At 52.6% G+C, this 23673-nt stretch overlaps 1 protein-coding gene across 12 annotated transcripts in view; it reads right to left on the bottom strand.

The window, feature by feature from the left end:
• SSBP3 (single stranded DNA binding protein 3) overlaps positions 1-23673 on the bottom strand; it is a 165889-nt gene that overhangs the window by 32532 nt on the left and 109684 nt on the right. For 11 of the 12 annotated variants that reach the window (XM_042248427.1, XM_027970549.2, XM_027970542.2 and 8 more), the window contains one exon: positions 16992-17081. In XM_042248427.1, coding sequence (XP_042104361.1) covers positions 16992-17081 — 90 coding nt within the window. Of the gene's footprint in view, positions 1-1322; positions 17082-23673 lie in introns of those variants that run through there. The other variant, XM_060400174.1, reaches the window with a different exon arrangement.

A 23673-nucleotide genomic window follows, 5' to 3' on the forward strand; every position in this document is an offset into this window, starting at 1 on the left:
CAACCAATGACATGTAAGCCCCACACTTCCTTATGCCTTTGCCTGCCACTTCAGCGTTGAGTGGCGTAACATCCACGGCCTCAGGAGGCTCTGCTATGAGTGTGACAGAGGCAAATGCCAGGCCATTCCGCTCCACCTCTGGATGCAGACGGTTCAGTGGAGGAGCCTTTAGCGTCATCGATGTGGTGGGGAGCAGAGCACAATGGATCAGAGGTCTCTGTAGAAAAGCACCTCAGGGGGCTTCCCTGGTGGTCCAGTGGTTAAGACTCTGCTCTTTCACTGTAGGAGGCACAGGTTCAATCCCTGATGGAGGAAGTACTGCATGCCTCGAGGTATGGCCAAATAAATAAATAACCTTATAAAAAAGAAAAGCACCTCAGAGCCGTCAGCAGGGCCCACCTATTGCCATGTTTTGATCAAGTCCCTGCATCTCCCCGAAGCCATCGTGCTTGTGCACGATGGGGATGGGGAACACTTCCTGGCATTCAGCCCAACTCCTCAGGACACATTGTGGGTCCAGCTTCCTTATATGGAACATGGGACATTCTACACATACTTGAGAGAGGCGGTTCAGCTGACAGTGTCTGGCCTAGATCCTCAAGCTTCCGCAGTCCCCACCCCTCATGCTCTAAAGCCACTCACAGCCCATCTACATGGAAGCCAAGAACCAGACGCATATTCTGCAGGATCCCCCTCCTGAGCCTGCTGAAAGGGCACACATCCTCCTTTGTGGAGCTTGACCTACTCTACCCGGCCAAGCACACTCCAAATATGGCACATCCTCTGTGGACGTCCCGCCTTATCTCTGGATATCACATGGGCTCTTCCGGGGCAGTGACACAGCCCCCACGTGGACTCCTAGGGCAGGGCCCGAGCAGAACACTGAGGCTCAGCCAGCACGCGGACCCCACAGCCACAGTCAGCCAGCCCTGGGGTGAACACATCTAACACTTGGTGTTCAAGGAACCAGGAGGAAACATTAGTAACAACAGGGTAACCAAGCTGGTCCTCTCAGCTAAAGACTCCTGGGAGTAAGGGAGGATGGCGTCTTAAAATTAAAAACCAGATAGGGATTTCTTTGGTGGTCCAGTGGTTAAGAACTCGCCTGCCAATGCAGAGGATGTGAGTTTGATCCCGGATCCAGGAACTAAGATCCTAAATGCCGCGGGGCAACGAAGGCTGCAGGTCACAACTGCCGAAGCCCACGCACCTAGAACCCAGGCTCCACAGCAAGAGAAACCACTGCAATAAAACCAGGCATCACAACTAGAGGGGGGCACGGTAACAAAGACTCAGCAGAGTCAAAAAGAAAACTTTAAAAATTGCTTTTTAAAAAAATAATCTGTATTAATTTTTAAGGAGAGAGGTAATGAAACCTACATGCTAAGTTTAGTTATTTCCAAAACTCACGGCTCCTTCACCAAATTCCACCCCACACTCCCTGAAGCTGCCTTCAACCTGCCTAGGAATCACGGACTCTCAGAGAAACAGAACTGAGACTGAGTTCCAGGTTTTCTGGGTACAGAGGTGGGCCAGTGGGGAGAGCTCGGCCATGAAAGCCCAAGGCACCCGGGCTGCAGTTCTGCCTGACATCCCCAGCCAGGCCTTTAAGGCCACAAGGAGTCCAGGTGACCCTCCTCGCAGAAAAGCTGGGAGAGTGCTCTCACACACTGAGTGCTTCATCATTACCACCCTGGCCAGATCTGCCTTTAGCCAGAGGGCCTTTGGGGAAAGGGGATCTGAAATTTTAGGTTGCTAAGAGAAAAAACATTCCCCACATCCCCGTCCCCCTCCCCAACTCCTGGGCGGGCGGGAGGGACACCGGCCACTGGAGTGGCAAGGCTGCAGGGATGGGTTTCATTGATTGGCAGCGGGGAGACAGACAACCCACATTATTGGTGGCCTGCGTAATCCGGCTATTGGGCGTGTCACCGTAATTGAGTGAATATAAAATTACATTAATTATACACATGGCAACAGGCATGCAACAGACAATCCAATTTGCTCCTTGGACACGAATGCTGATGGAAAATGCCGTAAGCCCATTCTGGGGAGAGGGCCAAGGTGTGCCCGTGTGCCACCGACATCCACATCCGTCACCACGGTCTATCTCCACCCACAGCCTCCCTGCAGCAGGAGGCTGACCACCTGGCGGGGTGACAGAGGTAGGGCTCTGAACTGCCCCCTCCCTCTGACATGCAGCTCATCACACAAAAAGTTATTTCTTCATTTTGACCCACGGGAACGAACTTGGCAGTGGCTTTGGACAGTTGCCGTCCTATCCTAGTTCCATCTGTCCTCTCTGGGGAAGAGACGTCTTCATGTGTGCGGACATGGGCAGAAAAGGTCAGACGTGGAGCTGAAATTACCAACTCGAGGGTACGGGGGGCTGAGCTGGGCCATACTCAATCATTGGGCCATGACCAGGTGGTGGCTTGGCGCTGGGAGCTCAGTCAGGGGGCTGCTGGCTGCCTAGGAGACGAGCCCACAGCAACCATGCCCTCCATGGGCACCAGGCACAGCAGGTGGCAAGCGGTGGTGGCCCATCTTCTTGACATGGCGGGGAAGTCATCAGTGAAAGGAGCAGACAGTACACAGCGTGTCCCCTGCGGGTCACCTCTGCATAACGTCAGGAGTCCTCACAGCCACCAGGGTCCACTCAGTGCAAGATCAGTGACAGACACACTGACTCCAGCTGAGCAAAGACCCCGGCTCCCCTCCCCTCTCCTCCTCCCTGTGCCTCTCAGAGGAGCCAGGACAGCGCCAGGCAGGTGGCGAGGGTGAGAGGTCCACACACTTGTGAATCTGGCTTCCTGAGACAGGCCGCCCAGACACCCGCAGGAGGCGCTCAGATCATGTTTTACTCCAGAGGTCCCACGGAGACAGAGACGCAGAATCAGCAGGAGACGGTTTTCAAAACAAAGGGAGGAAACACAGTAAATGAAAGTACAGGCAGCGGCATGGCATCCAAGACCTAACGCAGAGTCCCCCCCACCCGCCCCATGCTGCTCCCTGGCTGCCCCAGCCCAGAGCACGGACGGGAAAGCTGAGCCCCAGGGACGTGGGCTCACTGCTCCCAGGTCCAGGCTTGGTGCCCTGCACCACACCTGGAGTGGAGGCTGGAGGTCAGCTGCCACATGAGGACCCCAAGAGCACGTCCACTACACTGAGCTGCCAGAAAAGTCAGCAAGCTATGGCTCGGGGCCAAGTCTGGCCTGTCATCTGCTTCTGTAAATAAAGTTTTATCAGAATACAGCCATGTTCATCTGTATACCATTTGAATCTGCTTTCATGTTCCATATGAACATATCTGAGCAGTCAGGACAGAGACCAGATGGTCCACAAAGCCTGAAATATTATCTGACCCTTCACAGGAAAACTTTGCTGATCCTTGAGCTTAGTAATGGTTTTCAAGACTTAAGAGGGAAAAAACTGGGTCCTTTTATTTTTTTTAAACTCAGCACACAATTTTTAGGAAAAAAAAAAATTACTTGGCTATGCAGGGTCTTACATAGTTAAGGCATGTGGGATCTAGTTCTTTGACCAGAGATTGAACCTGGGACCCCTGCATTGGGAGGATGGAGTCTTAGCCACTGGACCACCAGGGAAATCCCAAATTGGGTCCTTTTAAATTCTCAAGGAAAAGCAAAACAGTACTAGTATCTATCAATACCTTCTAACTTGAACCTCACATCTCTCTAGTAAGATAAATGAAGCAAAAATCACCCCCATTTTACAAAGGATAAAAATGAAGTCCAGCGACATTACAGTATTATTTACTGGAGCCAGGATTTATCCCACTGAGGACAAGAGATTGTGCCCAGACCCGGGGTCAGCAAATCTGAGTTCTGGCTCCCCCACCAACATGTCCTGTGACCAATCTCTGAGACCCAGGTTTCTGGGCCATTGGTCTTAAACAAAATGATCTTTCATCATTATAATACAATACAATAAACAGCATTCATGTCCAGCTGGTTGGTTCCAGGGTATCTCCTTGCTAACCATCTTCCCTATGTTCATTCTTGCCACAGTGCTGGGGAACACACTCCTCCCTGGCTTGCCAGCACAAAACATTCTGAAGACTTGATTCCAACCCTGAGTTCTTTCAGGAGGTTTGTGCTGTTTGACCTTCTCCAGTGCAGTAAATTCTGAGTAGTTCTCTAGGGTCATCTCAGGAAAGGGCTCTAACCTCAAATGCTGTGGTGGAGGGGCGGGGGCTAGGAGAGACCACTCTGCCTCCAGCCATTGCTGCTGAACACTTGAGGCCTCGCTGCTAAAGATTCTTTGCATGTGCTGTGTCCACAGAACTGGGCACTTTATCCAGGGACTCAGGAAAGAGTATTAATACGCAGAACTTATGGGTAAAACCCATGTTCACTCTGGCAGTGCACCCAGCCAGTGGGTCCCAGCAGCCTGGGCCAAGTGTGCGCTAAGCATTGGAGACACGAAAATAAGCAGAACCGTGGTCTTCCCCCAAAGTGTTCCTGGTGGTGCGGAGAGACCAAGGCACAACTGGGACCATAACAGCTTTCAAACAGAGGCAGGCGCCAGGTGCACTAGGGAACAAGGGGCAGCGATTGCAGAGCAATCACACCGAGTAGGCAGGAGGTGGAAGGCTAGCCTGGAGTTCCCTGGCAGAGCAGAAATGGAAGAGGCTTCTGGCCTGAGGTGGGCACCTGGAAGGGGCAGGAGAGGGCCTGGTGCCGGAGGGTCTCATGCACAAGATGGTGACCCTGGGGCTGGAAGTGGGGCTAAGGAGTGGGGTCATTAACCCTTGGGAGCTCGTGCAAGGGGGTAGCAATCAGACCTGTCTTGGGAAGCACACATCTGTTCCATTCCTTTCCAAAGATGCTTCTTTATCTTCCTTCAAGTCAGAAGTAAAGACCTATGGCCTCTGGAAAACAGTGAGTTCACAGCTGTCTGGGGTGCTAATTCCCATCTCCTACAGACTAGACATGGAGTGTATGCCTGCTCCTCCACTAAGCCACTCTCTAGCCCTGAGCAGCCAGCTCGCATTAATGTTGGTGAAGGTTTCCAAGACCCAGTCCCAACCATGTAGGTTTCTGGAGGGCATCCAGAGAGCACACGGTCTTCTCCCCAGTGTCTACTGGGTAGAGACTGGCTCTCTGGTAAGTGGGAGAGGCACAGACATACCCAGGATCCAGAACCATGCCAATCCCGCAGAACACAGGGAGAATGCCCACCTTGCCTAGAGAACCAAACCTCCCCACCCCCATCCCCAAAGATTGCCTTTTGCTCTGAAAACAGACAGGGCTGCAAAGACGCATCCCGCTCCTGCCTGCCAGCCTCCACACCACCTCTCGCCAACGCTCAGGCTCTGCTGTTAATCACGGCAGCACAGTGAAGGCGAGGTGCATATTAATAAAGCACTGCCTGGTCCACCCAGAGAATTCTTGCTCTACTTTAAGCTCTCTGGGCACATGCATGCACACAGCCTTCCTGCCCTACTCCTCTACACCCCGACAGACGATCCAAAAAGTACAGATTCATCATATCGACCAGGACAGGGAGACACAAGGCTGTGGGAGCTATAAATCCAGATGCCAGAATTCAACCCCAGCTGTCCACTGGGCAGAAGAAGAAACAGCAGAGTTAGCTAAGGTTTCCCCACTAGCTTTGTGGTTTCCTGGATAACTGGGTGGCTTCTGCCTCTGTCTCCCTGAGCTTAGGGAATGAACCAGGTTCCTGTCTTCCTTCCTAGGAGAAGCAATAGGATGGGGTGAGGGAAAGAGCCAGAAACCAGGGGAAAGATGGGCTGAAGGAAGTTGGCCCACCGTCACACAGACAGACAGTGGGCTATGAAACCTGGCACATCTCAGTGGCCACATGAGGGGCAGCTGTGTGGTGGGCGCTGCTGGAAGGGCCCCAGATCCGTGGGCCAGGGGTATGGTCTGCAGTCCCCTTCGAAACACCCTAACTTTGCCTGTAAAAAGGGCTGCCATCTTCCCAAAGAGAGTCGCAGATCCCGAGACTCCAGTACTCAGTCCAAGGCCGTGGACTAGCCTCATCACAGGGTGGCTGCCCATACACAGAGCTGTGCTCAGATTCTCCAGCCTCATGGGATACTTCAGGAAGCCCCTCTTTCCTGACTAAGCCTTCCTATTACCTGACTCCTAGGGAACTGACTCCTTGCCCATATGTAACCTGTCTGAATGTGACAAGTGGCTCTCGCCAACCCCACCTGACGTGGGGAACTCTTCAGCCAACTCCACACAAGACATCTGGCCCTTGAAGTGCTCCATTACTTACTTCTTCTGCCCCTGATGCCCCCGCACGACAGGGCTCTTCAATACCACTGTATCTCCCATGTCCACATCGTCTAATGTTGTATTTTTATGATGAGCAGGCTGAGGTGCAGAATGGTGAAGGCAATGCCCCAGAACAGACTGCAAGTCTCCAAAATCTTAGACCCTTTTCATAAACAGTTACGTCTCGTGGAGTCAGACACTATAATTAATCTGAGGAAGAGGCACTTAATCAGATCCACATCTTGGGTGTATTGTTCTTGACCTGGAGGCTACGACAGGACAAGACTCTGTCAAAGTCTTCTTGAATAAAAGTGACCTGAAACTGAAGAGCCTTCAAGAAGGGGAGGGGAGAATTCTGCAGTCTGTAGAAGAGGCCATGCAGACAAGCTGGAGGGGCAGGGCTGGGTCTGAGAGCACAAGCTCTGGCCCTTGTCCCAGAGATAAACAGCTGGTCCATCAATGGGGCTAGACCACAAAGAGCTCTGAGTGTCTTACCAACAGCTTGGATTGGATTGTATCTAACAAAGGGGTACCACTGGCAAGAAGATGACTTGATGGAGTGAATGAGCCCCACCAGTGGCCTGCAGGGACCCTAGGCTGGAGTCCACCCCGTGGACCAGGAACACCTGGAGCCAGAGACTGCCCACCTCCCAGCCCTGGGAGCCCAGCAGGGCCAGGCAGAGAGATGTCCCTCCCAGATGTGCGCTGAAGGATCGGACGGCTGGACGCCAGCCCCTGGGAAGCAGCCCTTGTATGGACACCTCCACCGCCTTTCATTATGAACACATTCCCACACTCAGAGCTGGTGGAGCAGGTGGAGCTGTTCCTATTTTACAGGTGGAGAAACAGAAACTCCAATGATACCCGGGTGAGTCACTAGTGATGGAACTCTGGAGTACAGTCAGCCCTCCGTACCCACAGAGGCAGAACTCGCGGCAGGGAGGCAGACTGCACTCAGCCATTTTATATAAGGGACTTGAACATCGGCAGATCCTGGTGTCCAAGGGGTCCTGGAACCAACCCCCGTGGACACCGAGGGACGACTGCATGGGTGAAGACCCAGAACCCTGGGCAGGAGAGCAGATGCTAACTCACAAAAGCGAGCTCACTTTGATGAGCCTGGCAGGAAGTGGACATACAACCTGCTCCCCTGCCAGCTCCTGTCAGTGGACAAGAGAACAAGGAGTCACCATGCCAGGGCCCAGGAGGGTAGCCAGGTGGGCAGCATTAAGTGAGGTAACATGCTAAAGACCCGGTGCTGAGCAGGTGCCATAAACCCCAGTCTAACTAAAGGGTTAAATCCTAAAAAGGCAATCCATCTCGAGAATACCCTGAACCTCTTACACACATCACTGCCACCACAGCTGTGCTAAGCCCCTGAGATAAACTTCTGGAAAAAGGAGAAAACTCCTGGGGGCCCTTGCTTTTGGTTGACCTGGAAGACCTACCCCTACCCCGGCCTCTAGCTTAAAGAACAGCCCAGAACACTCCTGCTTGTGTCCATAACAGAGGACCCAGAGTGCTTACCTACGCAAGGTGCCTGGCAGGGCTTCACAGGCATTATTTCATGGTGTCCCCACCACCACCCCAAGAGGTAGGGGGTATATTCACCCCCAACTGTCAGGTGAAGCAGCTGAGGCTCAGACAGTTGAATGGACTTTCCCAAGGCAACTTATATGCCAACCCAGGCTCCATGACCCAGGGCCGCCGGGAAGCTTATTTAGAGAAGGTGTGGGAGGGATGGGACACACTGGGGGCAGGTGAGCTAAAGGCTCACGGGAGCTCCAAGGGCCCAGCCACTGGGCCTTCTGACCAGTGCTCATCCTGGATCCTGGATGAGCCATATTTCCATGGCAGTAATCAGCCATCACTGAACAAGAGTATGCGCGTGTGTGCAGCACACGTATGCACGTACACACACGCTAAAGTCGCTTCAATCGGGTCCAACTCTTTGCAACCCCATGGACTGTAGCCCCCCAGGCTCCTCTGTCCATGGGATTCTCCATGCAAGAATACTGGAGTAGGTTGCCACAGCCTCCTCCAGGGGATCTTTCGGACCCAGGGATTGAACCTGCATCATACGTGTATATGTATAGTCAATCCTCACCAGAGCTCCACAAAGGAGGCATTACAATCTGCTAAATGACTGCTCCTCAGCACAGTCAAGGAGACCAGTGCCTAGAGAGTTTGGACAACCTCCCCAGAACATGTCACCAGGAGCAGCAGGGGGCTGTCCTGCTCCTGCTCACAGCCACTGCATGCTGTGCCAGTCCTCTCTGGAAGCCTCTGCCACAGCTGGGTGCCCTCTGCTCCCCTTCCCCCACACTGTGCCCAGAGCTGAGTGGCATCTCCCGGGCTGGGGAGAACCCTGGGGAGACCAGCACCCAGAACAGAGCCGACACCTCACGGAGGCTGTGGCCTCCCCACTCATGCTCTTCCTAAGTCTAACCCCGCCCTTTTGGTCTTAGCAAGTGATGGGGCTTTCTGGAATCCAGGGGTGGACCTGGGCCTGGGACCTCATTGATTCCAAGGCCTTCATTTGAAGGAAGGAGCTTGTCAGGGAAAGGTCAGCTGGAGAGTTAATCTAGGCAGAAACCAAACATGAGCTCACGGCCCACACTGTGTTGTCTCCTGCTGTGTTCCCCAGCTCTCAGAACCTCAGCAAGATGCTAGAAAGCCCTGTGACCACCTAGTCTGCCCCCAGAGCCCCAGGCCCAGCCGGGACTCCTCAAAGGGCAGCTTCCTTTCAGGGCAACATGCTCTTATTAAGGGGGTCTATCTCAACCCACACGATGCCAAGGCATGTTATTATAGGATTCCACTGGAATTCCCTTCCTCAAACCTCTTCTGCTACTAGGCTGTGGAATCTGAGCCTTTTCTTTTTTTTCTTTAAAGGAAAAAAACCTCAGCATGATCTGTAGAGAACGGGGCATGAGTGGAGCATGTCTCTCCTGCCCCCGGCCCACGAGAGGTGAGGACATCATCTGGGGGACAGATGTGGCCCTAGTGCTGTGAGAACACTCACGGCAGAGCAGCTCTCCAGCACAGGGGGAGAAACTCAAGTTTTAAGAGAAACCCAGGTCCAAAGAGGAAAAGGATAAACCAGCCCAAGGTCTTAATAAACCAGAGGTGACAACGCGCTAACACCTATCCTTGAGCATCAGATCCGTAAAAGCCAGAGATTCAAGGAGTCGGTTCAGAGCTCAGGAGAAGGTCAGGGGGGAGGCGGTCATGGCCACTGGGGTCTCCTGGGATGGGAGGAACAGTAGCTGAGCACAGCCTGGTCTCCTCCATCCTAGGGTCCTTCTGGAGCCACTCCACCGCCTCTCCCTGCAGAGGCATTGAAGCCAGGAGGGTTCAGGGCGGCTGGGGCACACAGCAGGGCTGGCCGCAGCCCAAGGGCTCTGGGGTGTGGGGCTGGCTCCACGACAGGGGGCAGTCGAGGCCTGCGGAGCTGCCGGGTGCTTTGTTACCGAGCAAACCACCCAGGCACTGACTGCTGATGCATAGCTAACAGGGCAGCAGACACTGATTTATGTTCAGCTTTCCATTTCATCAGAGAGAGTTTATGGTGTGACCGTGTGGAGTTCACATTTGGGGGGAGGGGGCAGCCTGAGTGTGCAAACGCACACATGCCCACGGGTGCATACAGGCACACATGATGGTCAAGGTCACAACTTTTTTTTTTTTTTTAAGAAGAGAAGGTGATGGGGGCAATGCTGTCTGACTTGTCAGGAGTAACCTTCTGTCCACTGTTGCTAGGAGCCCGGGGTCGGTCATCTGTCCCGGGCAGACATTAGGCACCAGGCTGGCTGCCAGGCAGGGTGGGCGAGCACCCCGACCTTTAAGAAGGTGGTACTGGCCTGAAAAGAAGGCTTCCCCCACCACTTCTCCTGTCCCAGCCTTTCTGCACGGGCCAAGTAAATGTGAGGGGAGCCTGCGTGTGGGTTCACAGCAGGGAAGGGACGAACAGGCCAGTCCACAGCGCTTTAGAGTGCCCTCTTGGGCTCCCCTCACCGGAGTGATGAGCAAACTAAGGCCAAGAGAGGGGAGGATGGCCCCCCAAGGACACACAGCAGTTTGGCAGTCAGGCTGGACTCAAACCAGGGTGTCCGACTCCCCGGGCAGGGCTCTTCAGGCCTAAAGGGCGCCCCTGGCTTCATTTCAGTAACCAAGAGATGCTGCTGTTGGAGCCAAGGCTTGGAACAGGTGGGAGCTGGGGGTGGGAACAGCAGCGGCTCCCCACCTCCCAGCATGGCCCAGGGCCCAGCATTTGGGGCGGCCCGCCTCCTCTCTAATCCTTCTCAGCAGGGGTGACCCTGCCTTCTGTCAGTCTGGAGGCAGACAGCAGGGCACGGGATGGGGAGGAGGGGTGCTTCTGTCTCCTGGAGGGCCTGGGACTCCCACCCCTGACGCAGCACCTCTGTCCTCCTGCACTGACCCCCTCTGCTCACTAGGGAGCAGACAGGGGCAAGGGGCTGGGGTTGGAGAGCAAGCCCAGGCGGGGGAGGAATCCGCCAGCAGACAGAGGGTTCATCAAGAAGCTCTGAATCCCCCTGCCCCGTCCAGAGCCTCTCTTCCCTGAGCAACACTGTGGCCAATCTGAGCCTCAGTTTCCTCATCCAGAATGTGGGAACGCTGTCAGCTCTCAGGCCTACCTAACAGGCAAACGCGAGCACAGAGGGAGAACCTTCTCTAATCTGGAGAACGTTCTACCAGCAGCCATGAGAAGGGTTCACCCAGTTTCACTTTAGGGCCTGTGGGCACAGCCGGAGAGGCCAAGAAGGGCCAGTCTAGACAGCCATGGGACCACATGTGGGGGCCCTCCCTTGTGGACGGGAGGCTCCCACAGGGCAGGAGGCATGGGAGACTCAGCGAAAGGCTGGCCCTTGGCCCTCACCCGCCTCCTCCTGCTCTGCTCCCCACCACCCCCCAGCTCCAATACCCAGCGAGAGGCCACCGTATCCAGAGGGGGCACCAGCCACAGCATTTAGTCACCACTCCAGCTCAGGCCTGGCCACCTCCTGAGGTGACCACAGCCTGGGCTCCAACCCCACCTGGCCACCCCCTCCAGGCCACTGGGGCTCTTCCTCGGACCACCCCACTCCCCTTCTTAGGAACCTTCCATGTCTCCCCTTTGTCTTTAAGATTGTGAGTCCATCCAGGCCTCCTGCCATCCCAAACTTGCCCTTTCACATCACACCCAGGCACACTGGCCCCTCCATGTAGTCAGTCTCGCCTCCTGCACCAGCCAGGCCATGTGAGCCCACTGAGGGCAGGGTCCGTGGCTGCCTCTTTGGTTGGCACTGCTCATGGCTGAGTGACTGGGAGGTCGCTGTGCCCTGAGGGACCACGTCTGGTCAATGAGTTAAGGGGTGATCAACGAGCCCGGGCCCGCGCCCGTGTGGTCCTAGCCTCAGTTTCACCAGCTGTCTAATGGGGACCCGGGCCCCCAGCCACCAAGCTGTCCTCCCTAGCAGTGGGCTTTGAAAACCATAAAAACAAGGTGGTTTAATTTCCCCCCCAAGCCTCCCCTAGTCGCAGACTTGCCAGAGCGGCCCTTCCTGCGGCCGCAGCTTTCCAGCAGGAGGAGACTCAGCTCACTCTGCGCTACCTGCTGCCTGCTGGAAAGGAAGCCTGAAAACTAGGGAACCGCTCGAGCTGCTGCCACCGGCATATTCTCATCTGCTGGACTCTGATCTTCCCTGGAAACACACCACCCCACCCCAAGGCTCACAGTCTCCCAGGCTCTCTGCTGGGTATCTAGTCTCTACTTGGTTACCGCCAATGTCAAGGAACTCACTACCTCATTGTAAAACCAGCAGGTGGTAGCAATGCCTTCCCTACAGACACGTCAAGTGGCCTCCCTCTTCTTTTCTAAGGAGGATCTGAGATCTACAGGCTGACCTCACAGAGGTGGGGCTGAGTATATTCTACATGGCAGAGCTTCAGGTACTTCAAGTCAGAGCCCTCCAGAGGCTGTGTGTTTCCCAGAGAAACCCCAACTATCCCCACGGCAGATAAGCAGAGACGTGTATCTGATACTTTCGACAGGAAAGGACCAAGGTTGTGTGTGCCTCTCTCCCTCTTATTTCTGGATCATGTCTCTGGTTCCTGGGCTATACACATCAAGCGCTGCTTCTCCTCTCTCCTCCTGTAACTGATGGGGAAGGTTCTATGGAACAGACCTTAACCTCCTTCCAAGGTGGCTGGGCTTGGCCTGAACAAATGAGGCCTCACTGGAAAAGGGGACATCTCGGTCCCTACATGTCTGCCCATCATGGTGGGAAGTATCTGGGAATGTTCAGAGCAGGTCAGGCTGAGATTTTGGTAAAGGGAGCTGGGTCCGCCAGGGCTGTCTTCTTCAGAGAAGGCACGGTCTTTAGGCCTGTGGCCTCTGCTGGCATTTGAATGGAGACATTGGCTACTTCTGAGAGAAGATGGCTGGCGTTTCTCTTTCTCCTTCCGTTATTTTCCCCTCTTTTCTCTTGTTCTCTATTCTTTCTTCTCCTAGATAATCAGATTTGTATCCACATTAGGACCCTGACTGCTATGGAAGAACTCGAGGATCAGGAACCAGGAAGCTGGGTTCAGGCTCTGATTACAGCCCTCAGTTGTTAACTCTGGGCAGGTCATTCACCTTTCTGAGTCTCACTTTCCCAACCAGCTACGCCCCCTCTGCAGAAACGCTGTGATTAAAATGAAAGTAAGATGCATGGCCAAAAACACTACATAACTGAAAACAATTATTGGAATTTAAAACAAAACAAGAACAAAACCAGTCTGTATCCAATGCTCCCTTCTCCATGACCCCTCTGCCCTCCTGCAATTCCCCAGCTCTGGACCTAGAAACCCTCATTGGACGGTGCCTCCCTTCAAACCACCTTAGGGCCAAGGAGCTGGGGACCCACCCAAACCAGTGGGCGTGGCCAAAGCCAAGCTGAGTTTGCCAGATGTGCAGCCCAACTGACTTAAGCTCTGTGGAGGGGGGGAAAAAAAAAAAAAAAGCCACTGCTTGCTTATGTAAAATCCATCTGGATTCAAAGCAGAAAATTCAGTAAGAAGGGCCCTCAGAGACCATCTGGTCCACCCCGTTTCATCTACTGCTAAGGAAACTGCAGTCCAGAGACGGAAAGCAACTTGGCCGAGGCCACTCAGCAAGTACATGGACAAGCAGGGGCTAGCACAGGTGTCCTGAGACTCCAGTCTATTGTGTCCTCCGCATTCCATACCACCATCCCTGGACCACCCCCTAGTCTGGTCAGACAGCTGCATCTAGAGCTGGGGGCTGGCTGGACTCCACTCCTGGAAATAAGAGTGACACAAACTCATTCTAAACATTTCCTGGGTCCTCAGCACACATGAGGTGCTGGGGATGCCAAGATGAAGGAGGTCTTTTTTATAAGGAACACACTGATTGAGAATATCCTTGCTAAGTTCTCCCATGACCTGGAGAACCCCACAATATTCCCCAGTAGTGGAACAGTGAGGTATGGTCAGGTCAGGTCTCAAACATCTCCCAGTCAGCCCTCAGCATCTCTCAGGCCCAGGACTACAGGCACTATCCATCTCAGAAACCCCAACACAGAGTAAGGGAGAGCAAACAGATGGGACCGGATGTGATGACGGCTAAGCCTTCGGATCCCAAGCGTGGCTTCGCAGCCTAGCAGTCAAAGGCCCAAGGAAGAAAGTTCCTTATGCTGCTATCCAAGGGGCCAGGGGTAGGGGTGGAAAGCTGGTCTCTCCCACCCACCCTGGAGGCCCCAACTAAACTGAGCATCAACTAGGGTTGGAATTCTGACCAAAAAAATAAGGCTGGCCACCTTGGGACAGGGTCTGACCAGAGATGACCAGCCGGACTAGGCTGGCTCCTCAGTGCAAAGACCCTCTGCCACTGAGCTGTCTGCCAGGCTGTGCTCAAGTAGGGGAAGAAGCTCAATTGTTGGCGGCAGATAAAACCTTCAATACCATCTCTATTTCCCTTCTAATATCAGAGTGACCGCCTGCAAGATGAGCGAGGGGCAGGGCCGGCAATCAATAGCTAGTACTGCTGTGATGTGAGTTGGCCTGTTCTGGAAATGAGCAGCCACTACCTGCTTACAGAGAGATACCTTTTCCCCACAGCAGTGACCCAGCCCGAGGGGTTCAGCATCCTGACCAGGGAGGACTTCATCAGCCTTCAACTGACTGATAGAGAAAGGATGCCCCTTTGGGTGAGGGTGGGGGTTGGGGTGTAGCCAAAGTCAGCCAAGAAGCAGAGAGGTCAGGGCACACAGCCCCCTGCTCAGCGATCCAGCAAGCTCTTGATGGTTCACCCCAATTAAGGATCAGAGAAGACCTCAAGTCAAGGGTGGGATGGGGGGAGGGGGTCCACAGCTACCTCTGTTGGATGGTACCTGACAGTGGCTAAATAATGACAGGAGTAAGTCTGTGCTTTCTGACCACACACCCCTGAAATGTCACAGGGGAGGGCATAAGAAATATATACGTCTGGAATTAGGCCTTAACCATGGACCACTGTATCAAAGCAGGAAGCTGGGAGCTGCCCACATATCAAGCAGACCTCTCCTTGCCCCAGACTCAGGCCAAAAAATAAGTCAGTGGCCTATTTAAAAAAATCCAGCCGGCTGTTGTCCCCTTCTTCTTGCCACCGTGGCCTGTACTAGGCACCCGGATGCCAGCAAGCAACCTCAACAGGGATGCATACAGATGGAGCGTGTATCTGGGAGGTCTCTGTCCACCAGACGGGGAAGCCACTTCTGCACCGTAGGAAGGGCAGCCACGGTATCTCTGGGGAGGACATGAGCCTGGGAAAGAAGTTCCAACTGGAGAGAACACCACGGGAAAGACCACCGCCTGGCTGCAGTACACTGTCCGCAGCGGCTGGGAAGGTGGCTGCCCCTCAGCATGGACGACCCTGTCAGGCAGTGGCCCTTCAAGCTCCTGTCTTTCTTGGGTCCATGGATTTCCAAGGTTTTGAACGTCTTTCTCTCTCTCGTAAGCCTGGCCCCTCTCCCCAGTGCCTGCGGCCTCGTGCCAAGACTCACCCCAGGCAGTGCTTGGTCTGGTCTAACCTGGAGCCTATACTTCCACTTCCATTCCTGAGACAAGGCCCCAGTTTGGACCATATGCTAGGAACACAGACAAGACACATGTGTGGCCATCCAATACCCTAAGCTTCCATCCCTAAATCCCTATCACTTTTCTCACTGCCACTTTGGTGGGCAACCTGCTGTTTTCTGTTGAAGAACAGCCAAATTTCACTGATTTCCCTTCTTGGCTGGTAAGCAGCATGTCCTAACCCTCCTCTCCTGAGAGCGAACATCAACTATAACGTGAAAACTTGCCAAGCAGACATGTCTTCCAGGTCACCTTCCACCCAGGGAGGAAAACCCCTTAATACCCCCAAGAGGCACCTGCCCCACTTTTGCTCAGATTCCTCCATTGCCAGGGAGCTTCCTGCGACCGGTGTCCCAGGCTGGATACAAGCGGTGTGAGATTCTGGCTGTCACCAAGCCACAGTCTCCTCAGACTGTGTCTCCCTGGCCCCAGTTTTGAATTCTTGGGCTTCACAGAAAAATATCCACTTTCTTGTCTATATAACAGCTCTTTCTAGATTCTTATCTGGAAGAGCTAACCTTTCAAAGGCTGGCATCACTGTCTCAATGAACACAAGTTTGAGCAAACTCCAGGAGACAGGGGAGGATGGGGAAGCCTGGTGAGCTGCAGTCCCTGCGGTCACAAAGAGTTGGACAGGACGTGGTGACTGAAGAACCACCACCAACCTTTCAAAAGGTGTGCAAACCTCAGGCAGATTCTCAAACCCGACTGAGGAGAGGTTTGAAAGCATGTCATCCCCAAGAGCTCCATCATAAAAGTTCCTTCCAGCCCCCACAGGCCAATCCCTCTCCAATGGCCTTTTCCAGTCCCAATATGGTTTCAATCAAATGAGTCCCCAGAGGGAATAAGAGAGATGCAAGAGATGGTACAGAGGGTGTGGCGAGTGTACTCACCCAGCAAATCAGAAAGCTGTCTCCCCACACCCCACACCCGAGAGCCCAACAAGGTGTCTTTTGGAGAAGACCCGGCTCTCAACCCACATGAGCGCGGCTCCTGCCTTTGGCGGGCAGAGCATGGGCACAGATGCTTGTGGGACGCCTTCTGTGATCACACTCGGAAAAAATCAAGCGGTTAACCAGAGGGAAGGGATTCCCAGACCTGCCAGGATGGTGGGTTTTTTTGTTTTTTCAGATTACGCCTAAGGTTTGTAGTTTGGGCAGGCAAAGTAAACAATGACAATGACAGCAGCAACAAGACAGACAAAGAACAGTTTACTTGTTTTGTTTAAAAAAAAAAAAAAAAGGCCTTTTGTTAAAAGACAGCTCTGCACCGGCCTTGGAAGCAGCCCCACCGCCTCCCGACCAGGGGCGGGCTGTGTCGTGAGCGCGAAGCTGGTGTAAAGAAAACAAACTCCGGCAGAAATGACACAGCACCGAGCCGGAGGTGCCTGCTCTCCAGCTTTCTCTGCTCCCCTCCTTGGTTTTTGGAAGGGGTGGCGAGAGGGATGGGAAGGGAAGGGTTTGAACCAGCATGAAGCAACTGTATTTAGACCATGGCAAACTGAGCTGCTACTGACTTCTCTCTCTCTCCCTCCCTCCCTCCCGCCTGCCCGGGGCCTGGCCTGGAGTGAAAGCAGCACAGGGCCGAGGGCCCAGCACGTACCTGAAAGAAACCCGGAGGGATGGGGCCTCCCGGCATGCCATCGTTGGGGGGAATGTTGCCAAGCACGGGGCTCGGGGCGGCTGCTGCACTCTGCGGAGACAGGAGGGTGGAAAGTAAGAGGCTGCACCCACGTAGATAGACAGGAGTTCTCACTCCCAGCCCCCTCCACCCTCTCCACCCACGTCCTCCAAAGACCCGCCACCCACCCAAAACACCAGCACCTTCCCAGGACTGTCACTCAGTGGGTAAGAGATGAGCTCTCTGAGCCTACGCTTCCTCATCGCTAAACCGCACAGTCAGAGGAGCCTCGTGGCTACAGTCCACGGGGTTGCAGAATCGGACATGACTTAGCCACAAGCCACGACCACCACCACCACCAGGTCGGGGGTACAGTGCCCACCACGGGCGTGCACACACCCTTCCAAGCAGCAGTAGCTGTTTGTGAGCCCCAGCTCCCCACTCAGTTGCTTTAGTTCTGAAGAAGCCTCCGCAGGGCAGGCGGGGTGCCTCATGAATGAGGGTGCCCTCGCCAAGACGCTGGCATGCTGTACCGAGCAGAAGATCAATGAACGTCCACGGCTTAGTGAATCTACAGACAGATCAGCTGGGAAACGCCCGGGAGATGCGAGAGGCGGGCAGGCATGTCGCTGGCCCCATCAGGGTCCTGGGTGCCACAGAGGAGGTGGGCTGCACTGCCATTACTTTTTCTTTCAAATGCTGCCCTTCCGGCATTTACCTGGTACATCTGCCTCAACAAATGCGTCCCAGGGGTGAACAGACGTTGCTCTCCCCAGCCTGGCCTCCTTCCAGACAATCTGTGTCCCACCTGTTCACATGGCCGGCGTGTCTGTGCCTGGCCCCGTGCTCACACGGGCGGGTGAAGCTGAGAGAGAAGCCCCCGGGCCTGACCGCCCACCTGGGGCTGTGCTCTGCTCCCCGCCACACTCCACACCTCCCAGGCTGCTCCCCCAGGAAGCCCAGACCCAGCCTCGAAGGTCGCCAAACCCCACCAGGACTGAGCCTCTGAGACACAATCACCAACTGTCCTCCTGGGGGCTCTGACTGGTCCTCTGGGACGACGCTGAGCCCCTCGGGGTCAGAAACAGAACACTCTTCTGTTACAATTGCAGCCTGCTGTCACCACTTCCAAGTCACTTCTCCTGCCCTTTCCTCAGCCACAAAACAGGACCCAGAACTCCTAACTCGCAGGGAAGGGAATGAGGGACTATATGAATCCCCCAAACACACCACGTGCAGCAAGAAAACAGACAGCCCTGGGAACCAACGCACCGGGGTTCAAACGTGGGCTGCCTGTCCTAGCAGGGGGCGGCCACAGCAAGCCGCTCAGCTTTCGGCACTAGGTTCCGGTCGCGGTGGGCCTACGTGCTCCTAAGCGCTGGGGAGGATTAAGCAATGGGATGGGCTGTGTTTTGTAACCCAGGGAAGCTGGTAATCTGGAAGTAAGGAGGACTCGGGAGGCCCACGGTGGCTGTTTCAACAGACCCCAGGTAAACAGGAATAGCGTGGGATGGGGCTGGCTTCTCTGGCCCAACATTCCAAAATGATTCGGTGTACAGAAAAGCAAACTTCGCTGTTAAGAGAGTCTGCCAACTATCCTGTAATGTGTTAAAATATCCCCCAAATATCAGGTTCTCCCCTTTCTACCTCCTTCGTTGGAGGAGAAGCCAGCCCTGGTTGAGCCCCCCGCCCCTGGTATTATCTAGGATGAGGGCTGCCTGGGGGAATACGCCAGGTTATCCATTAGCTGCACTGTTTGTTTGCGGTTGGTTGTTCTGCGAAAATGCAACTTTTCATGATTTACAGCCAACAATTACTCCGCAGCAGCAGCAGAAAAAAAAATTTTTTTTTTTTTTTTTAATTTTAAATGGGGTGAGGTAAACATCCTCCTATACTGTCTTCAAGTTCTTTCACAGATCGGTTTTACACTTAACTCTTTAATTGTTCAGCAACTTATTTTGGTAAAGAACATAGATTTTACTCCTCAAATGGTCAACCAGCTTGATACAAGTTTTCCACTCATTTGAAATCAGAGACAAAAATTCTTACAAAGGCATGGGATAGTTTTGAGCTTTTAAAAAATTCTGTCCTAATTCTTTCCATTCTAATGATCAGAGTTTTACAATGTATTTTATTATCTTCTTCAATTCTTTAGTGGAAGTTTTCTTATTTATTTTTATCTACTTATCCTACCAAACTTCTATCGTTTATACAAGTCATCTCCCCACCAAAATTAACAAATTCTTATGTAATCTGGAGGAAAACTGACACCTTTCCAAAACAGAAGTACCCTCTTAGGAGGTGATTGTTCTCAAATTACTCATATTTTCGTTCAAGTCCACCAGTCAAGCAAGGAGGGTGGGTCAATGATGCTGATCAGAAAGGCGGGCAAGGGCAGGTGATACATTTGGGAAAACCAAAATCCTCTCTTGCCCTGATTAAATGTTTTATTCAACAAATGTGATGCTGACTTGTTCTCAGGGTGAAGATGGAAAAGATGGTGCTCCTGACGATGGTGTGAGAAAGACTGAGTCGATGGCCCAGCCCTAGGCAGGGTGGATGGCAGAGGCTATCTGGCCTGATGCTCAGAACAAGCCAGCTACTTTCACACCAGCTCTCCCTGAACCCCGAGGTGGCCTTCCAAGGCAGACACAGGTACCCTTACATTACAGATGAGAAAACAAGTGTCTGTGTGGAGAGCAGACTGAAGGTGGCCTTTTCCTATTTATCCCCTCAGAAAGTCCAGCTCTACTCTCCCTCAGCCTTCAGCTCAGAAACAACACGTGGCTTTTAAAGAAAGATTTGGAAAGCTTCAGCAACTTGGTTCTTTAAATTAGCATTATTCATTTAATATAAAACACTTTCTTATTATAGGACACAGCAGAGTAAAAAGAAAATTAGTCACTGTTTTCTGTTAAATAATATCATAAGCACTTCTCCTCTCATTAAATGGTCAAAGAAAACATGATTTTTTAATGAGACTAATATCATTATTCAACTAATTTAATTAACAGGGCATTACATCAGTGTTTGCTAACTTAGTAGTTACAAAATGGTATCTCTGATCTCTTTGGTATTTTAACTTAATCTTTTGGATCACTAACCTTTTTAAATGGTTTACACTGGCCATTTAGTAAAACAAATGACAAGTCATTCATGTCATTTGCTATTTAGGTATTTGACATCTTTCCTTAGTGATATACATGAGCTCTTTATACATTAAGGATATAACATATAGATATCTTATCATTTAAAAGAAGAAAAAAAAAACCACAACTTTTAAATGAAAACTTGAACCAGGTTCATGACTTACAAGGCTCCCCTGACACCAAAATCTCTTTTTCCTACAAGATTAGGAATCCATGGTCCTTTGAATGTTAGGGATGGAAAATCCACAGTTCTAGTAGGAGGATAGTATAATTCTTTGACATCTGGGTGGAAATGGACATTTGCTACCCTCCAGTGAAAGGAAGGCCATGTTAGTGGTGGCTCAGGTGTCAGGAAGCGGGGGTGATAACTTATCCTTTATAGGCTCTTTCAGCTGCAAAATTAAGCAGCTCTGCAGTATTTAACTCTGTGTCTTAAAGTATGACAGTTACTGCCATTCTCTGATTTTGAGGCAAACATGAACTTATAATACAAAACTTTCAAAAGGGCAGAAAAGGACAAAAATAAAATGAAAGCAGCAACCAGTGTCACAGGGAGACAAGAAGGTTAATAAATCATTTTTACACACGAAACCCAATCCAAGGGACCTCACCCCACATCTATCAACGTGACACTGCCCTCATCCCCACACCTCAACAGCACCTTTACCCATCTCTAAGACCCAGCACAATGTGAGGCATACAGCAGGTGTTCAATAAACAATTACAACTTTTATTGTTCAAAGACCTGCTCAAATCTGGCCATCTGGAGCCAGGCCTTTCCGGACTGCTAGGAATAGGCCTCTCCCTGTGGTTTCCAACTTGGAGTTAGAAGTCCATTAAAGCACTCAGCAAAGTGTCTCATGTGAGTTTTCTCTAAAAACACAAAACCAAAACCCCCTGACATTCATAGAGGCCTACAGCACGTTGGGGCTATAGTAGGTGCCCAGGAACTCTTCCACCAGAGTAGGGAAGGAAGGAGTCAGGAGCCAGAGACCTCCCGCATGGGCTCGGGTAAGTCCCTGCTTGCCCTGGGCCTCTGCTGTGCAAAGTGTCAAATGATGGAGTTAGAGAAGATGACTTCTGGAGCTCTTCTTCCAAAGTACTCTCCCAACCCAGTCCATACACCTAGCAGGAGCAGGGATTAGAAAACAGCAGCTCCTAAATTTCAGGAAGGCAGACCCTAAATTTTAACTTTTCCCATTCATTACAGAACTCTTAGGACTTGTGGTGCAGGGGTTAAGAATCCGCCTGCCAATGCTGGGAACACGGGTCTCATCCCTGGTCTGGGAAGATCCCACAAGCCGCAGGGCAACGAAGCCTGTGCTACAACTATCAAAGCCCAAGCTCTCGAGCCTGTGCTCCTCAACAAGAGAAGCCGTCACAACGAGAAGCAGCTAGAGAGCAGCCTCCGCTCCTGCAACTAGAGAAAGCCTGTGCACAATGACGAAGACCCACCTAAGACTAAGGAAGTATTTCAAAAAGAGAATCAGACCAAAAAAAGAACTCTTGAGAGGTCAAAACTTCACCACCACCTACAAGCCTATTGATTGTCAAAGCCTGGAGATAACAGCTAGCTCATGACATCTGGGCTCTCCCCTGCATCAACCGCAACCCGCAACAGCCCCCCCACCAACCTTTGTCCATATATGCATACGTGCACACATGGACTAAAAAAGGCAGAATCAAATTGGGCATGCAGTTTGGCAACTCATGCTTTTTTTTTTTTTTTAAACAAACTAAAAATTCTTTTCCAAATAGAAAACAGGCCTTGCACTGAGTGGTGTGGCCCACTGCAGCCAGATGCCTCCTCCAAGCCTCCGGGATCTAGTCCACTTGGAAAGCCTGAGGTGCCTTCAGACATCTGCCTGAAGCTGTAAAAGTTCCCCTCCCTGCGAAGTATTTTATTTTTGTTCACAGCCAGGGAGCCTTCCAAGGAGGGCTCATTCTACAATGTTCACCCTCAAGAGTAGGGTTTCTTTATGACCTCAGGATGGCTACACAGCCACCAGGGCTTAGGGGGTTCACTGCGGGCCCTCAGCTCTGTTCATGTGCTCCGGATGCCACGCCACCAAACCCCGTTGTCAGCAGCGAGGAGAGACCTGGACACTACCCCTGTCCCAGAGTAAGCACATTCTACCCCCCACCCTTACCCCTGGTAGAGATGCAGGGTTCAAACCTGCAGCCTTGGGATCTGAGCGACAGCAAGGAACTTTGAAAGCCGTGCAAGGGAGCCTGGGCTTGCCGCTCAAGGCAACAGGGAAGAGATCTCAGCAGAAGAGCACGCAGCTCAGGACAGTTGAGAATCCTACCTGACACCTCTTAACCTGTGCCAGGCATCCCAGCGCACGCCTGACAAACTCACCCACCACCGCCAGAGTACCCAAGGCTCCACAAATGAACAGGCTTGGCAAGTTCTGGACGTGGGCCCTTTCCTCAATCCGTAGCAAGGAGTCCCATGCGACTCAAGGAACAGGGTCAGTCAACAGGGACCAAGAGACAAGCTCCCAGGAGCCTCCCACTTCACATCTTGTCATATCCTGTGGTAGATGACATTCATGCTTCCTTCAAGAAGCAGAGCATGGTGGGGGCAGGGGGGGGGGGTGTGTTCCCTATCTTCTAGCCCTACCCTGAGACCCCCCAGTTAGCCTCACCCACAAACTAGCATGGAATCCCCCACCCATTTTTAACTCTCTTAAAAAAAAATTGTTCTATGCACAGGAAGCTCCTGGAAAACAGAATAAAAACACGCTCAGAGTGAACGGCGGGACTCCTGCCAGGTCAGCCAACCCCTCCGGACTGATTCACAAGGCTGCAAAAATGGAACTTTGTTCTTAAACCCCCTCCCTCCTCGCCCCACCCCTACTCAGGCGTGTAGCAGCACGGGGCCCACATGTGAAACCACCAAGTACAGCCTTCCTTGACTGAAACTCAACACAGGCCGCGTGGCCAAGCACCCAGGACACCAGGGGCATGTGGTGTATGGCGGTGTGCTCACAGCTCGGCAGCGGAGGACACTTGGGGGGGACAGGGGCACTCCAGCTCTGAGAAATGAAGGCCTGTGAGAGAAGTTCATGTTCCGGGGAGGGAGGTATGTTTAAACAGGTGTCATCAGGTCAGAGAGTTCAACATTCTGTGCAAAATACAGAAATCACAATTCAAAATACAACATTCTCTGCAAAATATAGGAGTGACCCGGGACCCTCTGGGCCAAGCTTCCTCAGTTCAGTTCAGTTGCTCAGTCATGTCCAACTCTTTGCAACCCCATGGACTGCAGCATGCCAGGCCTCCCTGTCCATTGAGTCAGTGATGCCATCCAACCATCTCATTCTCTGTCGTCCCCTTCTCCTCCCACCTTCCATCTTTCGCAGCATCAGGGTCTTTTCCAATGAGTCAGTTCTTCCCATCAGGTGGCCAAAGTATTGGAGTTTCAGCTCCAGCTTCAGTCCTTCCAATGAATATTTGGGACTGATTTCCTTTAGGATGGACTGGTTGGATCTCCTTGCAGTCCAAGGGAC

This window comes from Ovis aries, chromosome 1, assembly GCF_016772045.2.
Source record: "Ovis aries strain OAR_USU_Benz2616 breed Rambouillet chromosome 1, ARS-UI_Ramb_v3.0, whole genome shotgun sequence".
In the NCBI taxonomy this organism is placed as follows: Eukaryota; Metazoa; Chordata; class Mammalia; order Artiodactyla; family Bovidae; genus Ovis; species Ovis aries.